The 12,507-nt window shown below is 48.0% G+C and overlaps 1 protein-coding gene across 1 annotated transcript in view; it reads left to right on the forward strand.

Annotated features, from left to right (window-relative positions):
- Positions 1-12,507, forward strand: part of LOC115089273 (alcohol dehydrogenase 1-like) — a 46,310-nt gene that overhangs the window by 19,540 nt on the left and 14,263 nt on the right. The window contains exons 4-5 of the mRNA XM_029597398.1: positions 5,308-5,395; positions 5,508-5,727. Of these exons, the coding sequence (XP_029453258.1) occupies positions 5,308-5,395; positions 5,508-5,727 (308 nt within the window). The remainder of the gene's footprint in view (positions 1-5,307; positions 5,396-5,507; positions 5,728-12,507) is intronic.

The following is a 12,507-nucleotide window of genomic DNA, read 5'->3' on the forward strand; positions in this document are numbered from 1 at the left end:
GCGGCCTGTACAGCTGCAAGCAGAAGGAGGTTTCCTTTTGGTCACACAGACCGGAAGGAGGAAGCTACTGCATCACCCTGTGGGCCAAAAGCAAGGAGAAAGAGGCTGCTGGATTGCCCTGAAGGTGAAGGAGGAAGCTGCTGCTGCTGCTGCTGCACCACGGGCTCAGGAAAGGAGGAGGGAGGAGGAAGCTGCCGCTGCCCTACAGGCCCAAAGGAGAGCGGGTGGGTTCAGGATGGGGAGAGAGGATGAATGAGCATGTATATGAGAGTGAGTGAGAGAGAGAGTGTGTGGGCATATGTGTATGAGAGTGTGAATGGGCATGGGCACATATGAGAGAGAGAGGTTGTGACTCAGTGAGCGGGCATGTGTGTGAAACAGGGAGAGAAGTGAGTTAGCATGTATGTGGGAGAATAAGAGAGTGTGTGTGGGAGAAGGAATATGTATGTGTGAGAGAGTAAACTCTGTGTGTGTGTGAGTGTATATAAGAGAATCTGTGATAATATCACCCCTCCCCCCCCACACACACATACACACCCCCATACCCCCACTAATCCACGAAAATCTCAGAGTGACTGGAATTCAAAAGTTTCCAGGTAGGTGATTCATCTTTTGAGACATAGTCCAATGATGATGATCCAGAATTCTTCCAGGGGGCGATGACTACTCTGAACCTGCAGATCACATTTCCTATGAAAGTTTATCCTGCAGTGTTGGGGAGAAGTTGGTGGTTCCAGCAATCAAGTTGCCAATTTCTCCAATTATCCTGTGGCTGGCATAGCAGAGGCAGACCTAGGGTTTCACAGTCCAGGGAGCCACAGCTACCATCCCCTAAGTTCATCTTGGATGCTGTTACCATGAGAGTCAGAAATGGCAGGCTGTGGCAAATGACAGTCAAAGACATTGTGCATGAACAAGATGGACCAACATGAGCAAGCCAGAGAGGCAATATTTCAGAAATGTTTGCCTTGTCTATGTCTGACAATATTTTCACAATACTCTTGACAGAGACAAACAGGGAGGGAGAGCACAGGGAGCAAAATGAAAGTCATTCTGATAACATAAAGCAGCTGCTTTATGTTATCAGGATGATAACTGAACTGAAGGCATATATAGGCCTCCTCATTTTAAGTGGTTTGTTCTGTGGATGCTATGAAACCCTGAAAGAGTTGTGGCATCCTTTTTTTCATGCCACACTGAGTCTGGAAAGGTTCCAACAAATAGCACTGCACATGTGTTTTGCTAATAAAGTTATGCTGGGAGGCAAAGCGTGCTGTTGACAAGTTTGCTGCTTTCCATTATGCGTGGACGATGTAATTGGCAGAACTTCTAAAACAGTATCTTCCAGGGATACTCCTGACTGTGGATGTGCAGCTGGTAGCTGTCAGGGGTTGCTGTCCCTTTAACCAGCATGAGGCGACCAGAGGACAGGTTGTCTGGCTAAAGCTAGCTGGTTGTCTTGTCCCAGATATTTAGCAGGATAAACATTACCCTGAATATCCCTGATTAAAGTTATCTGACCAGCTTTTGAATATGGCTTTTTAATGATCCTATGGATTCATTACGAGATCTGGCTCTAGTTCTTACTGGCAGAGCTAGCAGTAGGGAGAGGGGAGGCACCATTCCGAAGAGCTCCTCCCTTGATGTTACTGGAATGGCCGGCCCCTGGGATTATAAAAGCAGCTTGCAGCAGTGCAAGAGTGGGCAGTGCAGCTTTGGTTTTTGCAGTTAGAGGGAGTAGGAGTTTATTCCTTGGAGGGATTGTTGTTCCTCTCTTGGGGGTCAGACTCCACTAGTCTGCATCCCTGAGATTTCAGGTGAGGATAAATTCCTCTTCCTGTCACTCCTTGTCTGGTTGAGTAACTTCCAAAGTATTCTTTGGACTTTTGATAAGTTTTGAAGTTTTTTGTGAGACTGCTGGTTTTGGGCCTAGGAGGAGAATATGGGGGAGTCTTTCTCCTACGGGAGCCAAGATAGGAAAGACTCAGCCCCCTCCATTCCTTAAACTTGAAGGTGGTGGTGGTGGTGACCCCCTGCAAGATGTTCTTGGATTTAGTTAAGGCAGAGCTTGGTTGGAGAAGATCTGGGAGGAAGGTTTTTATTGCCACCCTTTCTGCCCCGAAGGTGGGTCATCTGGAAAGCTGCGCTGTTCCATATTGGACTTTTCCTAATAAAGACCTGAATTTGTCAACCGAAGAGGAGAACTGTGAGTAAGACTATTTAAGAATTTTGAGGATCCCCCATCAGGAGCTTTCACCCTGGGAGAGAGAGAGGTTGCCATGAGTTTGTCCAAAGTTTTCCATTTTTTCACCAGTTTGGAAGGGGCCCCCTCACACTCCTTCCCCCTCCAAACACATGTCTGGCCCTCCTCACACTCATTCCCCCCCCCCCCCCCCCCCCCCCCCCCAGCACATGTCTGGCCCTCTCAAACTTATTCCCCTCCTAGCACACTCATTCCTCCCCCTCCAGGTTCCTTTTTTTTTTTATTATTCTTGCCAGTTGAGTGCTTCACTCCCATCAATGTTCAAGCCTGCCATGCTGCATAAAATCTTCCTTGGTCACCAGATACTGTTGCTTGCCATCAGTGCCTGTCTGCCCATGTGCTTCTCTGACAATGGACAGGCCTCATCGGCAGCAGCAGCCAATCACAGGGACAGCTGGGCACAAGTCCTACCCACCAAGCCCAAAAAAACGCAATTGACAGAAAAAATGCCCAATAATAAGCAACCCGCGAGTTGAGAAAAAAAAAAAAGCGAATCACTAGGAAAAAAAAAGCCCAAACTCGCAGGAAATAAGCGAGGGTGGCAACACTGCTGTGAGGACCAAAGCCTTTCCTGAACACTGCCCTTGTTTCCCCTTCTTTCACTGCTGATTGGCTCCTTATGCTACCCAGAACCAATCAGAAGGGAGAGTCAGGGAAGTAGCTGAAGGCTGTGAGGCTTCTCCCTGCTGGCTTCCTGCCTGCCTCCCCTGTGCCTTAGTACTTGCCATCTCTTTACTCTGTGCTACATAAAAATCTATATGGAACGGGGAGGATGTTTAACACCTGGAGATCCTGGGTGCTCTCCCAGAGACCCGGATTTGAGTCTCTAAATCCTGAGACTCCGGGTCAAATCCAGAGAGTTTCCAAGTATGCCTGCCACCTTGGGCCTTGGAAAAGAGATTCCTCCCCCACCACCCGACCAGAAAAGAACCCGGTCCTGATGCCCAAGAGAACTGATTGAGTGAAGTGTGGAGTACAGCCCCACGAACCCTATGTGCCCCTGCATCTATGCCAACCACAAGTAGGGGCTACAGCTGGTTAGCTTTAACATCATCTGGCCTTATGTAGCCGGATAACATCCTACTTAACGAGATATCTTCAAAAGACATCTGATTAAGGGGCACTCATGTTTTTAAAAAAAAGTTTGATTGTGGTCCTATGCAGGATATAAATAAATAATGAAACTAAAGGAATCCCACCATAAATTTTTAACAACCCTGCTGGCCAATCCCCCTAAATCACTTCAAAGGAAAAAAATAAAGAGAGTCTGTGCTACCCCTTTTCTCCCTGCCCCGGTAAATACAATAAAAAATATGGCCTCCTTATTCCACCCAGTACCTGATCGGGCCCCCACTTGCAGCACCGGAATTGCAGTGTACTGTAATCACAGAGATGCAAATAGAGGCCCAATGAATGAGTGGGTGGATGGGATGGAAAGAATTGGGTGGGGGATGTGGCAGATGGTGTCATTTTTCAATTACTAAAGAAGAAAAAAAGATGTCGTAAGACCTGGTCTAAGGCCTCCGGGCCTAGGCCTAGATGCAACAGAACCAGGCGTCAGGAAGGGGACCAGGCCTTGTGGCCCATCATAGAGCCTAGGTCTCTATGATGGGACCAGGTCTCAGGTTGGTCCTTGACTCTGGATCTAGGCATCAGGTCATGCTATGGTCCTGGGCCTGGGCCTTAGCGATAGGAACCAGTCCTCAGGTTCCATGGGCCCTGACACCAGGCCTAGTCTTTAGAGCCAAACCTATGCCTCGGCACATGAACCAGACCTTGTGCTGGGCCTTCGTACCAAGATCAGGCCTCAGGCTGGGTCCCAGTACCGGAGCCAGGCCTCAGTCCAGGCTCCTGCCTCGGGCCAAACTCCGGTAGTGGGACCAGGCCTCAGGCTGAGCCCCTGCACTAAGATAAAGCCTTGGGTTTGGCCTCAGCACCAGGCCTAGGCCTCCGTTGGGCCTTAGTCAGGGGCGGATTGGCCTATCAGGGGATCGGGCATTCCCCGGTGGGCCGGTCGCTCCAGTCGCGTGGTCTGCCGTGCGCGGCCGTGACAGAGCCGCCTCAGCAGACCACGTGATGTGTCCTGGGCCGGCCTGGGCGGCGAATACCCAGGCCGGTTGTCCTCGGGAATCTGCCGCTGGCCTTAGTGCCAGGCCTAGAACTCAGTGCTGAGACCAGTCCTTGACAACGGGACCAGATCTCAAACCAGGTCTAGGTCTTGAGTTCGACCCCCAATCCCAAGGCCTGGTCTTTGAGGAGGCCCATTTTGTTTGATTTTTGGTTCATTTTATTCCATTTAGTTATTTTGGTGGGATGTTTTTTGGTTTAAATTTTCTTTTGGTGTGGCAGATGAACTGCTAAAAAAAATTAAACAAAACAAATTTTAACAAATCCACCACCAAGAAATGACAAAACAAACCAAATAAAAAATGTTGGTACCACATATCTCTAATGTTTAATGATCAGAAGTATGTACGCCACTTATGTAATATATGTGTGTGCGCAGGCTTCCTGATCCCATATCAGAATGCCCTCGAAATACCTTTTTTGTAAATGCATATTTTTCCGTGCAGCAGCTACACTCCTACTCTTCTGAAAATGTGTTTACTGTGCACAGAGACTACCTATGCACTTATACGTGGATTTTACGTGCACAACCTCTATGTAAATCTTTGAAAATTCACCCCAAAAAGTATAATGAAAGTTTGTAAAATAGTAATTTTCCAGAATTACTTTATACTATTTATTAACTATTTGGGTTAGGATCAGAAGGACCCCAGAATTGTACCAGTGTTGATTTATGGGGTCCAAACTGCCCCTAAACAGAATTAATAGTTTTCTTTTCATGACAAACAGTGAGGGTTAGCGCAGCTAAAAATATGTGCGCTACGGAGGTAAAAGTAGTTTTATGTGCATTTGAGGAAGGTAATTTTCAGTCAGGCTTTTCTCTCTGGTAAGTTCCTATTTGCCCACATGAATCATTTTGAAAAACTGCCCCATTAAAGTGCTCTATGGATAACAACTTAATTTTTTTTTTTTTTTAGGAGATAAAGTCATCCCACTCTTTGTTCCACAATGTGGAAAGTGTGTCTGCTGCAAGAACCCAGACAGTAACCTTTGCCTGAAAAATGAGTTAGTTTCCATTTTAATTTTAAAAAAATGTATACTCTGATATTCCCAGTGGGTATTCTTTCAGCATTCTATGCAGCATCTAAGTCATTTTGTGGGTTTCTCTATTGAACAGCATTGGCAGATATGCGGGGCTGATGGCAGATGGCACCAGCCGGTTTACCTGCAAAGGACAGAAGGTTTATAACTTCATACATACCAGCACCTTCACCGAATACACGGTTTTGGATGAAATTGCAGTTGCCAAAATTGATGATGATGCTCCCTTAGATAAAATCTCTCCAATTGGTTGTGGATTTTCCACTGGTTATGGATCTGCAGTCAATGTTGCCAAGGTATGCATCACAGTGCTGGCAGAGTGGCAAACTGTCCCCGCAGGTGATAAGACAGCGCTCATTCCATAAAGGTGCAGTGGAGAATACACTTGACAATATGCTTCTAATTGCCTTCCACACAATTAACTTATCTTTATACTTTTTGGTATGTCTTGTTTTAAATACTTTTCACCATTTGTTAGCCACAGTACAGCTTAGCTCAGAAATGTGAACTCTGGTCGTTGAATGCTGCAAACGGGTTAGGATTTCTGGTTGTCCTAATTATGCAAATTAACCAGGGCCTTGGATTAAATGGTATGCAGCTATTTCTCTTGCATATTAATTTGGGAAATCCTTAAAAACCTGTATGTGGCATAGGAGGATTTCCTAGCGTGTAGCCAGATGGAGTCAGACCAGTGGGTTATGTGCTTCTCTGCTAGCAGATGGGAGATGGAGTCAGATTTCAAGCTGACGTCATCCTGGGTACATATACCCTTGCACTGACCTCACTTCCTCAGTATCACTAGCAGATGCGGACACTATCCCATACAATAGCACAGTGTTAGGAAAATTGCAACAAGAAGATAAATTTACCTTAAGAAGATCGAGCCCCGCTCTCTTGCGGTGATATCTAAGGGTCCCTCCCCCAGTTGAGAATTCCTGAGGTGATCTCCGATATCCCTCAGTGGTGTGCCTTGGTCCCGGCATGGACTTAGCCCCCAGAGTGGCTGAAAGGCAGCAAGTGCACATCCGAGCGTGGCAGTGAAGTAAAACCCTTTCCCCCCACAACTGGAGACCGTCCGATGCACAAGCAGTAAGCGCCAAGACCAGGTAAGAAGGAAACTTTAATTTCAGATCTCCGGTCTCCAGAGCTCAGATCGCCGTACCGACTCTGCTTCCAGCGAGTTAAAAGGGAGTACCGATTGGGTTGAGCAGCCTTGGTTAGGCTAGGCCCCAATCCGGTGCAAGGGTCCACACACGTGGAGACTCTTGAGGGGAGCACCATCTTACACGCGGGGCTCGTTGAAGCCATCTTCCCTTCTCCTTGGCAGTACGCGCAGGACATTCCAGCGGCCGATGTGCATAACTTGTGCGCACTCCATAGAGTCGCGCGTAACGGTGCGCACAACCGAGGTGCGCACACAAGATAGCCGAGCACACTCCATGTGCATAACTACGGCCACACACAAATTCTCGCACGCACTGAAACTTGTGTGCCTAGACATAGATTCAATGGCGTCTAAGAAGGCCAGAAGGCATTCTCTTTGCACAGCCTGCCACATAAGAGCTACGCAGCCTGAACTAGAGTCCTGCCTGTTTTATGAAAAAGCCCAGAGGGGACCAAAGCATGGTCCGTCACTGTCTAAGGACGGGTCTGGAGCTACTACATTCGATAGCTCCTCAGATCTATGCAACTCCGAGATGATGTCTCTACAGGAGGGCACCTCAGGGGCCCCTACTCCGACTCCCCCTGGGATTAACATGGACCCAGTGACCTTCTCCTCGCTAGAATTTCCAAGGGCTGCAAGCCTTTGTAGAGGTTCAATCAGCCCCAGCTGCAACACAGGCTCAACCCCTGCTGGAAGCACAAAATCCTCCCGGCCTTACTCGAATGCCTCGCCTAACTAAGAGTCTCCCGGACAAGGACCCAGATACCTCAAATGATGATGACGGCTCCCAGGAAGGAGGAGAAATCCCTCCAGGCCTGGAACCATTCTGAACCATGCTTCATTTTTTCCACAAGGATGAATTACCAGCCCTTGTTTCCCAGACTCTGAAGGCTCTAGGTATTCCAGGCATGGACCCTATGGCAGAACAAAAGAAGAACCCCATTCTGGTGTCCCTTCGTATAACCTCATGCTACCTCCCGATGATGGAAGCCATCCATGAACTGATTGCCCTGGAGTGGGATGCCCTGGAGGCCAGCTTTAAGGGAGGTCGGGCCTTGGAAGCCTTGTACCCTCTGGAACCAGCGGCCAAGGAACACATTGAAGGACACCCTGCTGACCTATTACAAGAATGCCCTTTAGAGGATCTCTCCTATTCGGAAGCGAATTGGAAAAGTTAGCCAACAAGTGGGGCGAATCCCCATTGCCTCGGCTACCGGAAGACAAAAGAAAAAGATCCCAGCGCCCCTCACCCAGAAGAGCCAGGGGCAGAGGTTCTCAATGCTTTAGACCTTACAGGAACTCACAGTTCTAAGCACCCCATCCTTCCAGAAGGCCCCAGTCCTTTCGGAACCGACAGACCAAGAGAGGAACAGGCCCGGGGGCAGACTCTGGCCATGCCCCCCAATGAGATGGGGCCGATCCATTCATGGGAAAAGGAAATAGGAGATCGACTTTCCCTCTTTTACCAAAGATAGGTCGAGGTCACATCGGACAAATGGTTGCTAAACATCATCTGAGAAAGTTACTCGCTGGAGTTCTGCAGCATCCCTAGGGACAAATTTATGATGTCACCTTGCCATTCCCATACCAAGAGATTGGCAGTGGAAGCCACTCTGACAAGATTACTCAATCTGAAGGCAATAACTCCGGTTTCTGCGCCCCAACAAAATAAGGGATGCTATTCCATCTATTTTATCGTTCCCAAGAAAGAAGGATCATTCCGGCCCATCTTGGACCTAAAGAACATCAACCGTCATCTGCAGATACTACACGTCCGCAAGGAGACCCTTCGCTCTGTAATAATGGCAGTTCAACCAGGGCAGTTCCTGACCTCCCTGGATCTCTCCAAAGCCTACCTTCACATTCCAGTCCATCAAGAGCACCAACGTTTTCTACGCTTTGCGATACTGGGTCACCATTACCAGTTCCGAGCGCTATCCTTTGGCCTGGCAACCGCCCTCAGAACATTCTCCAAAATTATGGTGGTCGTGACGGCAACACTAAGGAAGGAAGGAGTCTTGGTACACCCTTACCTAGGCGACTGTCTGATCAGGGTGAAGTCTTCGTAAGAGAGCCAGCAGGTGACCAGCAAAGTCAAGAACCTACTGCAGGAGCTCGGTTGGGTCGTGAACACAGGCAAGAGCAGTCTGCAACTCTTCCAGTCTCTGGAGTACCTGTGGGCCCGGTTCGACTCCAAACAGAACAAAGTCTTTCTTCCTCCCCCAACGAGAAGGAAGCTGATGGAACAGCTACGACGATTGATGACCAATGCGTGCCCCAGAGTATGGGACTATCTTCAAATCCTAGGCCTCATGGCATCAACCCTGGAAGTCGTGCCATGGGCAAGAGACCACATGCGACCGCTCCAGCAATCCTTGCTCTCATGCTGGAACCCTCTGTCCCAGGACTACTCAATTTGCCTCCAACTACCAGAAGTGGTACGTTCTCAGCTTCAGTGGTGGCTACAGAAAGACTACCTAAGCAGAGGAGTAAACCTATCCCCACCAAACTGGATCTTGCTCACCACGGATGCGAGCCTGCGAGGGTGGGGAGCCCACTGTCTGGAACTGATGGCCCAGGGACAATGGAGCAAGGAAGAAGCGGGATGGAACATAAACTGCCTGGAAGCTCGAGCAGTCAGACTAGCTTGCCTGCGATTCAGCCACAAACTCAGAGGCAAAGCGATTCGAGTAATGTCAGACAACACCACAACGGTGGCCTACATCAACCGCCAGGGAGGAACCAAGAGCCAGCTTGTGTCCCTAGAGATAGATCCTCTCATGGCATGGACGGAGATAAACCTACAAGGAATCTCGGCCTCCCACACCGCAGGAAAAGACGTCTCAGCAGATTTTCTCAACAGAAAGAGCCTGGACCTGGGGGAATGGATGCTGTCAACCACAGCCTTCCAACTGATAGTGAATCGCTGGGGCCTACCAGCCATGGATGTACTGGTCACCTACCTCAGTGCCCAAGTCCCCAGGTTCTTTAGCCACAGACGAGAGCCACACTCCCAAGGGATCGAAGCCCTTGTCCAGACCTGGCCAAAGGAAGTCTTACTGTATGCCTTCCCCCCATGGCACTACTGGGCAAGGTCATCCACAAGATAGAACACCACAGGGGACTAGTTCTACTAGTAGCCCCAGATTGGCCAAGATGCCCATGGTACGCAGACATGCAAAGACTCCTGGCGGGGAGCCCTCTGTGCCTACCTCCACATAGGGACCTTCTCCAGCAGGGCCCAATCCTTCACGAAGATTCATCTCCATTCTCTCTTATGGTTTGGCCCTTGAGAGGACTTGCCTGAAGAAGCGTAGTTACTCAAAACCTGCTCCGAGCACGCAAGTTTTCCACATCCCTGACATACATATGGATCTGGAGAATATTTGAAGCCTGGTGCGAGGACCACAGGACTCTACCACAGCCAGCTAGAATCCCCATGATCCTGGAGTTCCTACAGGATGGTTTAATGAAGGGGCTGTCTCTCAACTCACTCAAGGTCCAAGTAGCCGCCCTCTCCTGCTTCAGAACCGAAGTGAACGGTATCTGTCTAACAGCTCATCCGGATTTGACCCATTTCCTAAAAGGGGTTAAGCAACTTTGGCCACCCCTAAAGTGGCCGGCTCCCCTATGGAACTTCAATCTGGTATTAGAATTCCTAGTGGAGCTTCTTTCAGACCAACTCACGGTCTATCACTACGCCTCTTAACATTGAAGACAGTATTACTGGTGGCATTATGTTCAGCTCGGCATATCTCCAAAGTACAGGCACTATCCTGCCGGGAACCCTTCCTTAGGTTCACTCCTGGAATCATACAGCTGTGCACCATTCCCTCCTTCTTACTGAAAGTGGTTTCCGAGTTTCATCTGAACCAAGCCATCTCCATACCATCTCCTGATGAACATAAGGACTCTGAAGACTCACGCCTTCTTCGCCACCTAAATGTTGGTAGAATCCTGATACAATACCTGGAAAGATTGGAACCAATGCGCAAAATGGATTGCTTGTTCGTCCTCCACAGCGGGAAGAAACAAGAAGAAGCGGCCTTGCGAGCAACCATAGCCCGCTGGATCAAGGAAGTAATCAAGGCAGCCTAAATAGAGGCAGGGAAGCCCTTATCACTACAGGTCAAGGCTCATTCTACTAGGACCCAAGCAGTATCTTGGGCAGAAACTAAGCTGCTATCGCCCGCCGAGATCTGTCGGGCAGTGACCTGGTTCTCCCTACACACCTTCTCCAGGTTCTACTGCCTGGATATTCAAGCCCGGGAAGACACAGCCTTCTCAAGGCAGTACTAAGTGGGACACAAGCAGCCTCCCGCCCTGTCTGGGAGTAGCTTTTGTATATCCCACTGGTCTGAGTCCATCTGGCTACACGCTAGGAAATGGAGAAATTACTTACCTGATAATTTTGTTTTCCTTAGTATAGACAATTGGACTCAGCATCCCACCCACAGCTGCCCCCAGAGAAGGAGGACCTGGGAAAGAGCGCGCTGGCGGTATCCAGTTTTTGAAATCAGTTGAATCAGTTAACCAAGTTAATAAGTATAACCAAGTTATGCCAAATATATATCCACAATGGCTTTTCAAGGAGGATACTAAGGAAGTGAGGTCAATGTACTCAGGATGACGTCAGCTTGAAATCTGACTCCGTCTCCCATCTGCTAGCAGAAGAGCACATAACCCACTGGCTTGAGTCCATCTGTCTACACTAAGGAAAACAAAATTATCAGGTAATTTCTCCAATAGAGTTTGCCATCTCTCGCCTTGTTCTTTTTGTGCCAGTAAACCACAGAAGTATTACTACTAATATTTTTTGTACTACAGTCACAATTATGGGTTACAGTAGCTAATCTAGGCAGGGGTCATATTTTTTATCTGAACAGGCTAGAGTGTGGCTAGTTATCTTATATATTGTTTACCAACAGAAATTCAGTATAAGGCTGTTCTTGGTCCATGCATAAGACCCTTCTCAGAAAGGGAATATTGTAGAAGTAGTTCAGTATATTTCCATTAGACTGAAGTTACTTTAAATCTGTTAGTACCATTCATGAAGATTCATGTCTCCTTTTTATGGTGCAGCATAAAAAACCATGAAGACTGCAAATAAACATAAAAGCGCCCCCTGAGGCCCATCCTTGTGGCGCAGGTATAGCACTATGCACTGCCATGCAGAGGGACCTGGATTTGATTCCTGCCCTCAGGTCTTTTACTCTCTGGGTCAGCATTGGCCACTGCCAAATGAGCTGGAAGCCAAATGGAGCAGAGGAAACTGCCAGACCAAACCCCCCCTCCCCCCCAAAAAAAGCCCCAGATTTTTGCCCAGAAGTATACAGGTAAATTTTCTATAGCTTAGTCAGGACTTACACATTTACAGCCCAACTTTCAAAACCATCTGCGGTACATCATTTGTGCAGAGCTTTATGCTACTCTTTTATAAACTATGTGGTGGGAGCTATACAGTGGAGAATACTACATATTTCTGCCACAAAAGTATACGTGTATGTTTCAGTATATGTGCATATTTGTCATGCAGGAACTCGCATATATTCTCTACCCCCTTTTATAAAATTATGCACATATATTTTATGTACATAATAATTATAACAATGCATGGATAATAACCCAGAATTAAATGCAGGAGCAAGTATTTTATAAAGTATGCGCATACTCTGTTTCTGAAAATACTTGCAAGCGAAACTTGGAATCAGCTGTTTGCCAACACGGTCAACACCAGTTCACCCAGACTTTTCCTAGATACTCCAGTGCTTCACCCTAAAACCCCACCAGTTCACCCAGACTCCCACCCAAAAACTACAGAAAAAAGACAAGTGCGATTTCAATGGCACGAGTCGTTTAGCAGGTATAAAAGTGTATGGACAAGTTCAGTAATATATGCGCATATACTGCT

This window comes from Rhinatrema bivittatum, chromosome 1 (genome assembly GCF_901001135.1).
Source record: "Rhinatrema bivittatum chromosome 1, aRhiBiv1.1, whole genome shotgun sequence".
NCBI lineage: Eukaryota > Metazoa > Chordata > Amphibia > Gymnophiona > Rhinatrematidae > Rhinatrema > Rhinatrema bivittatum.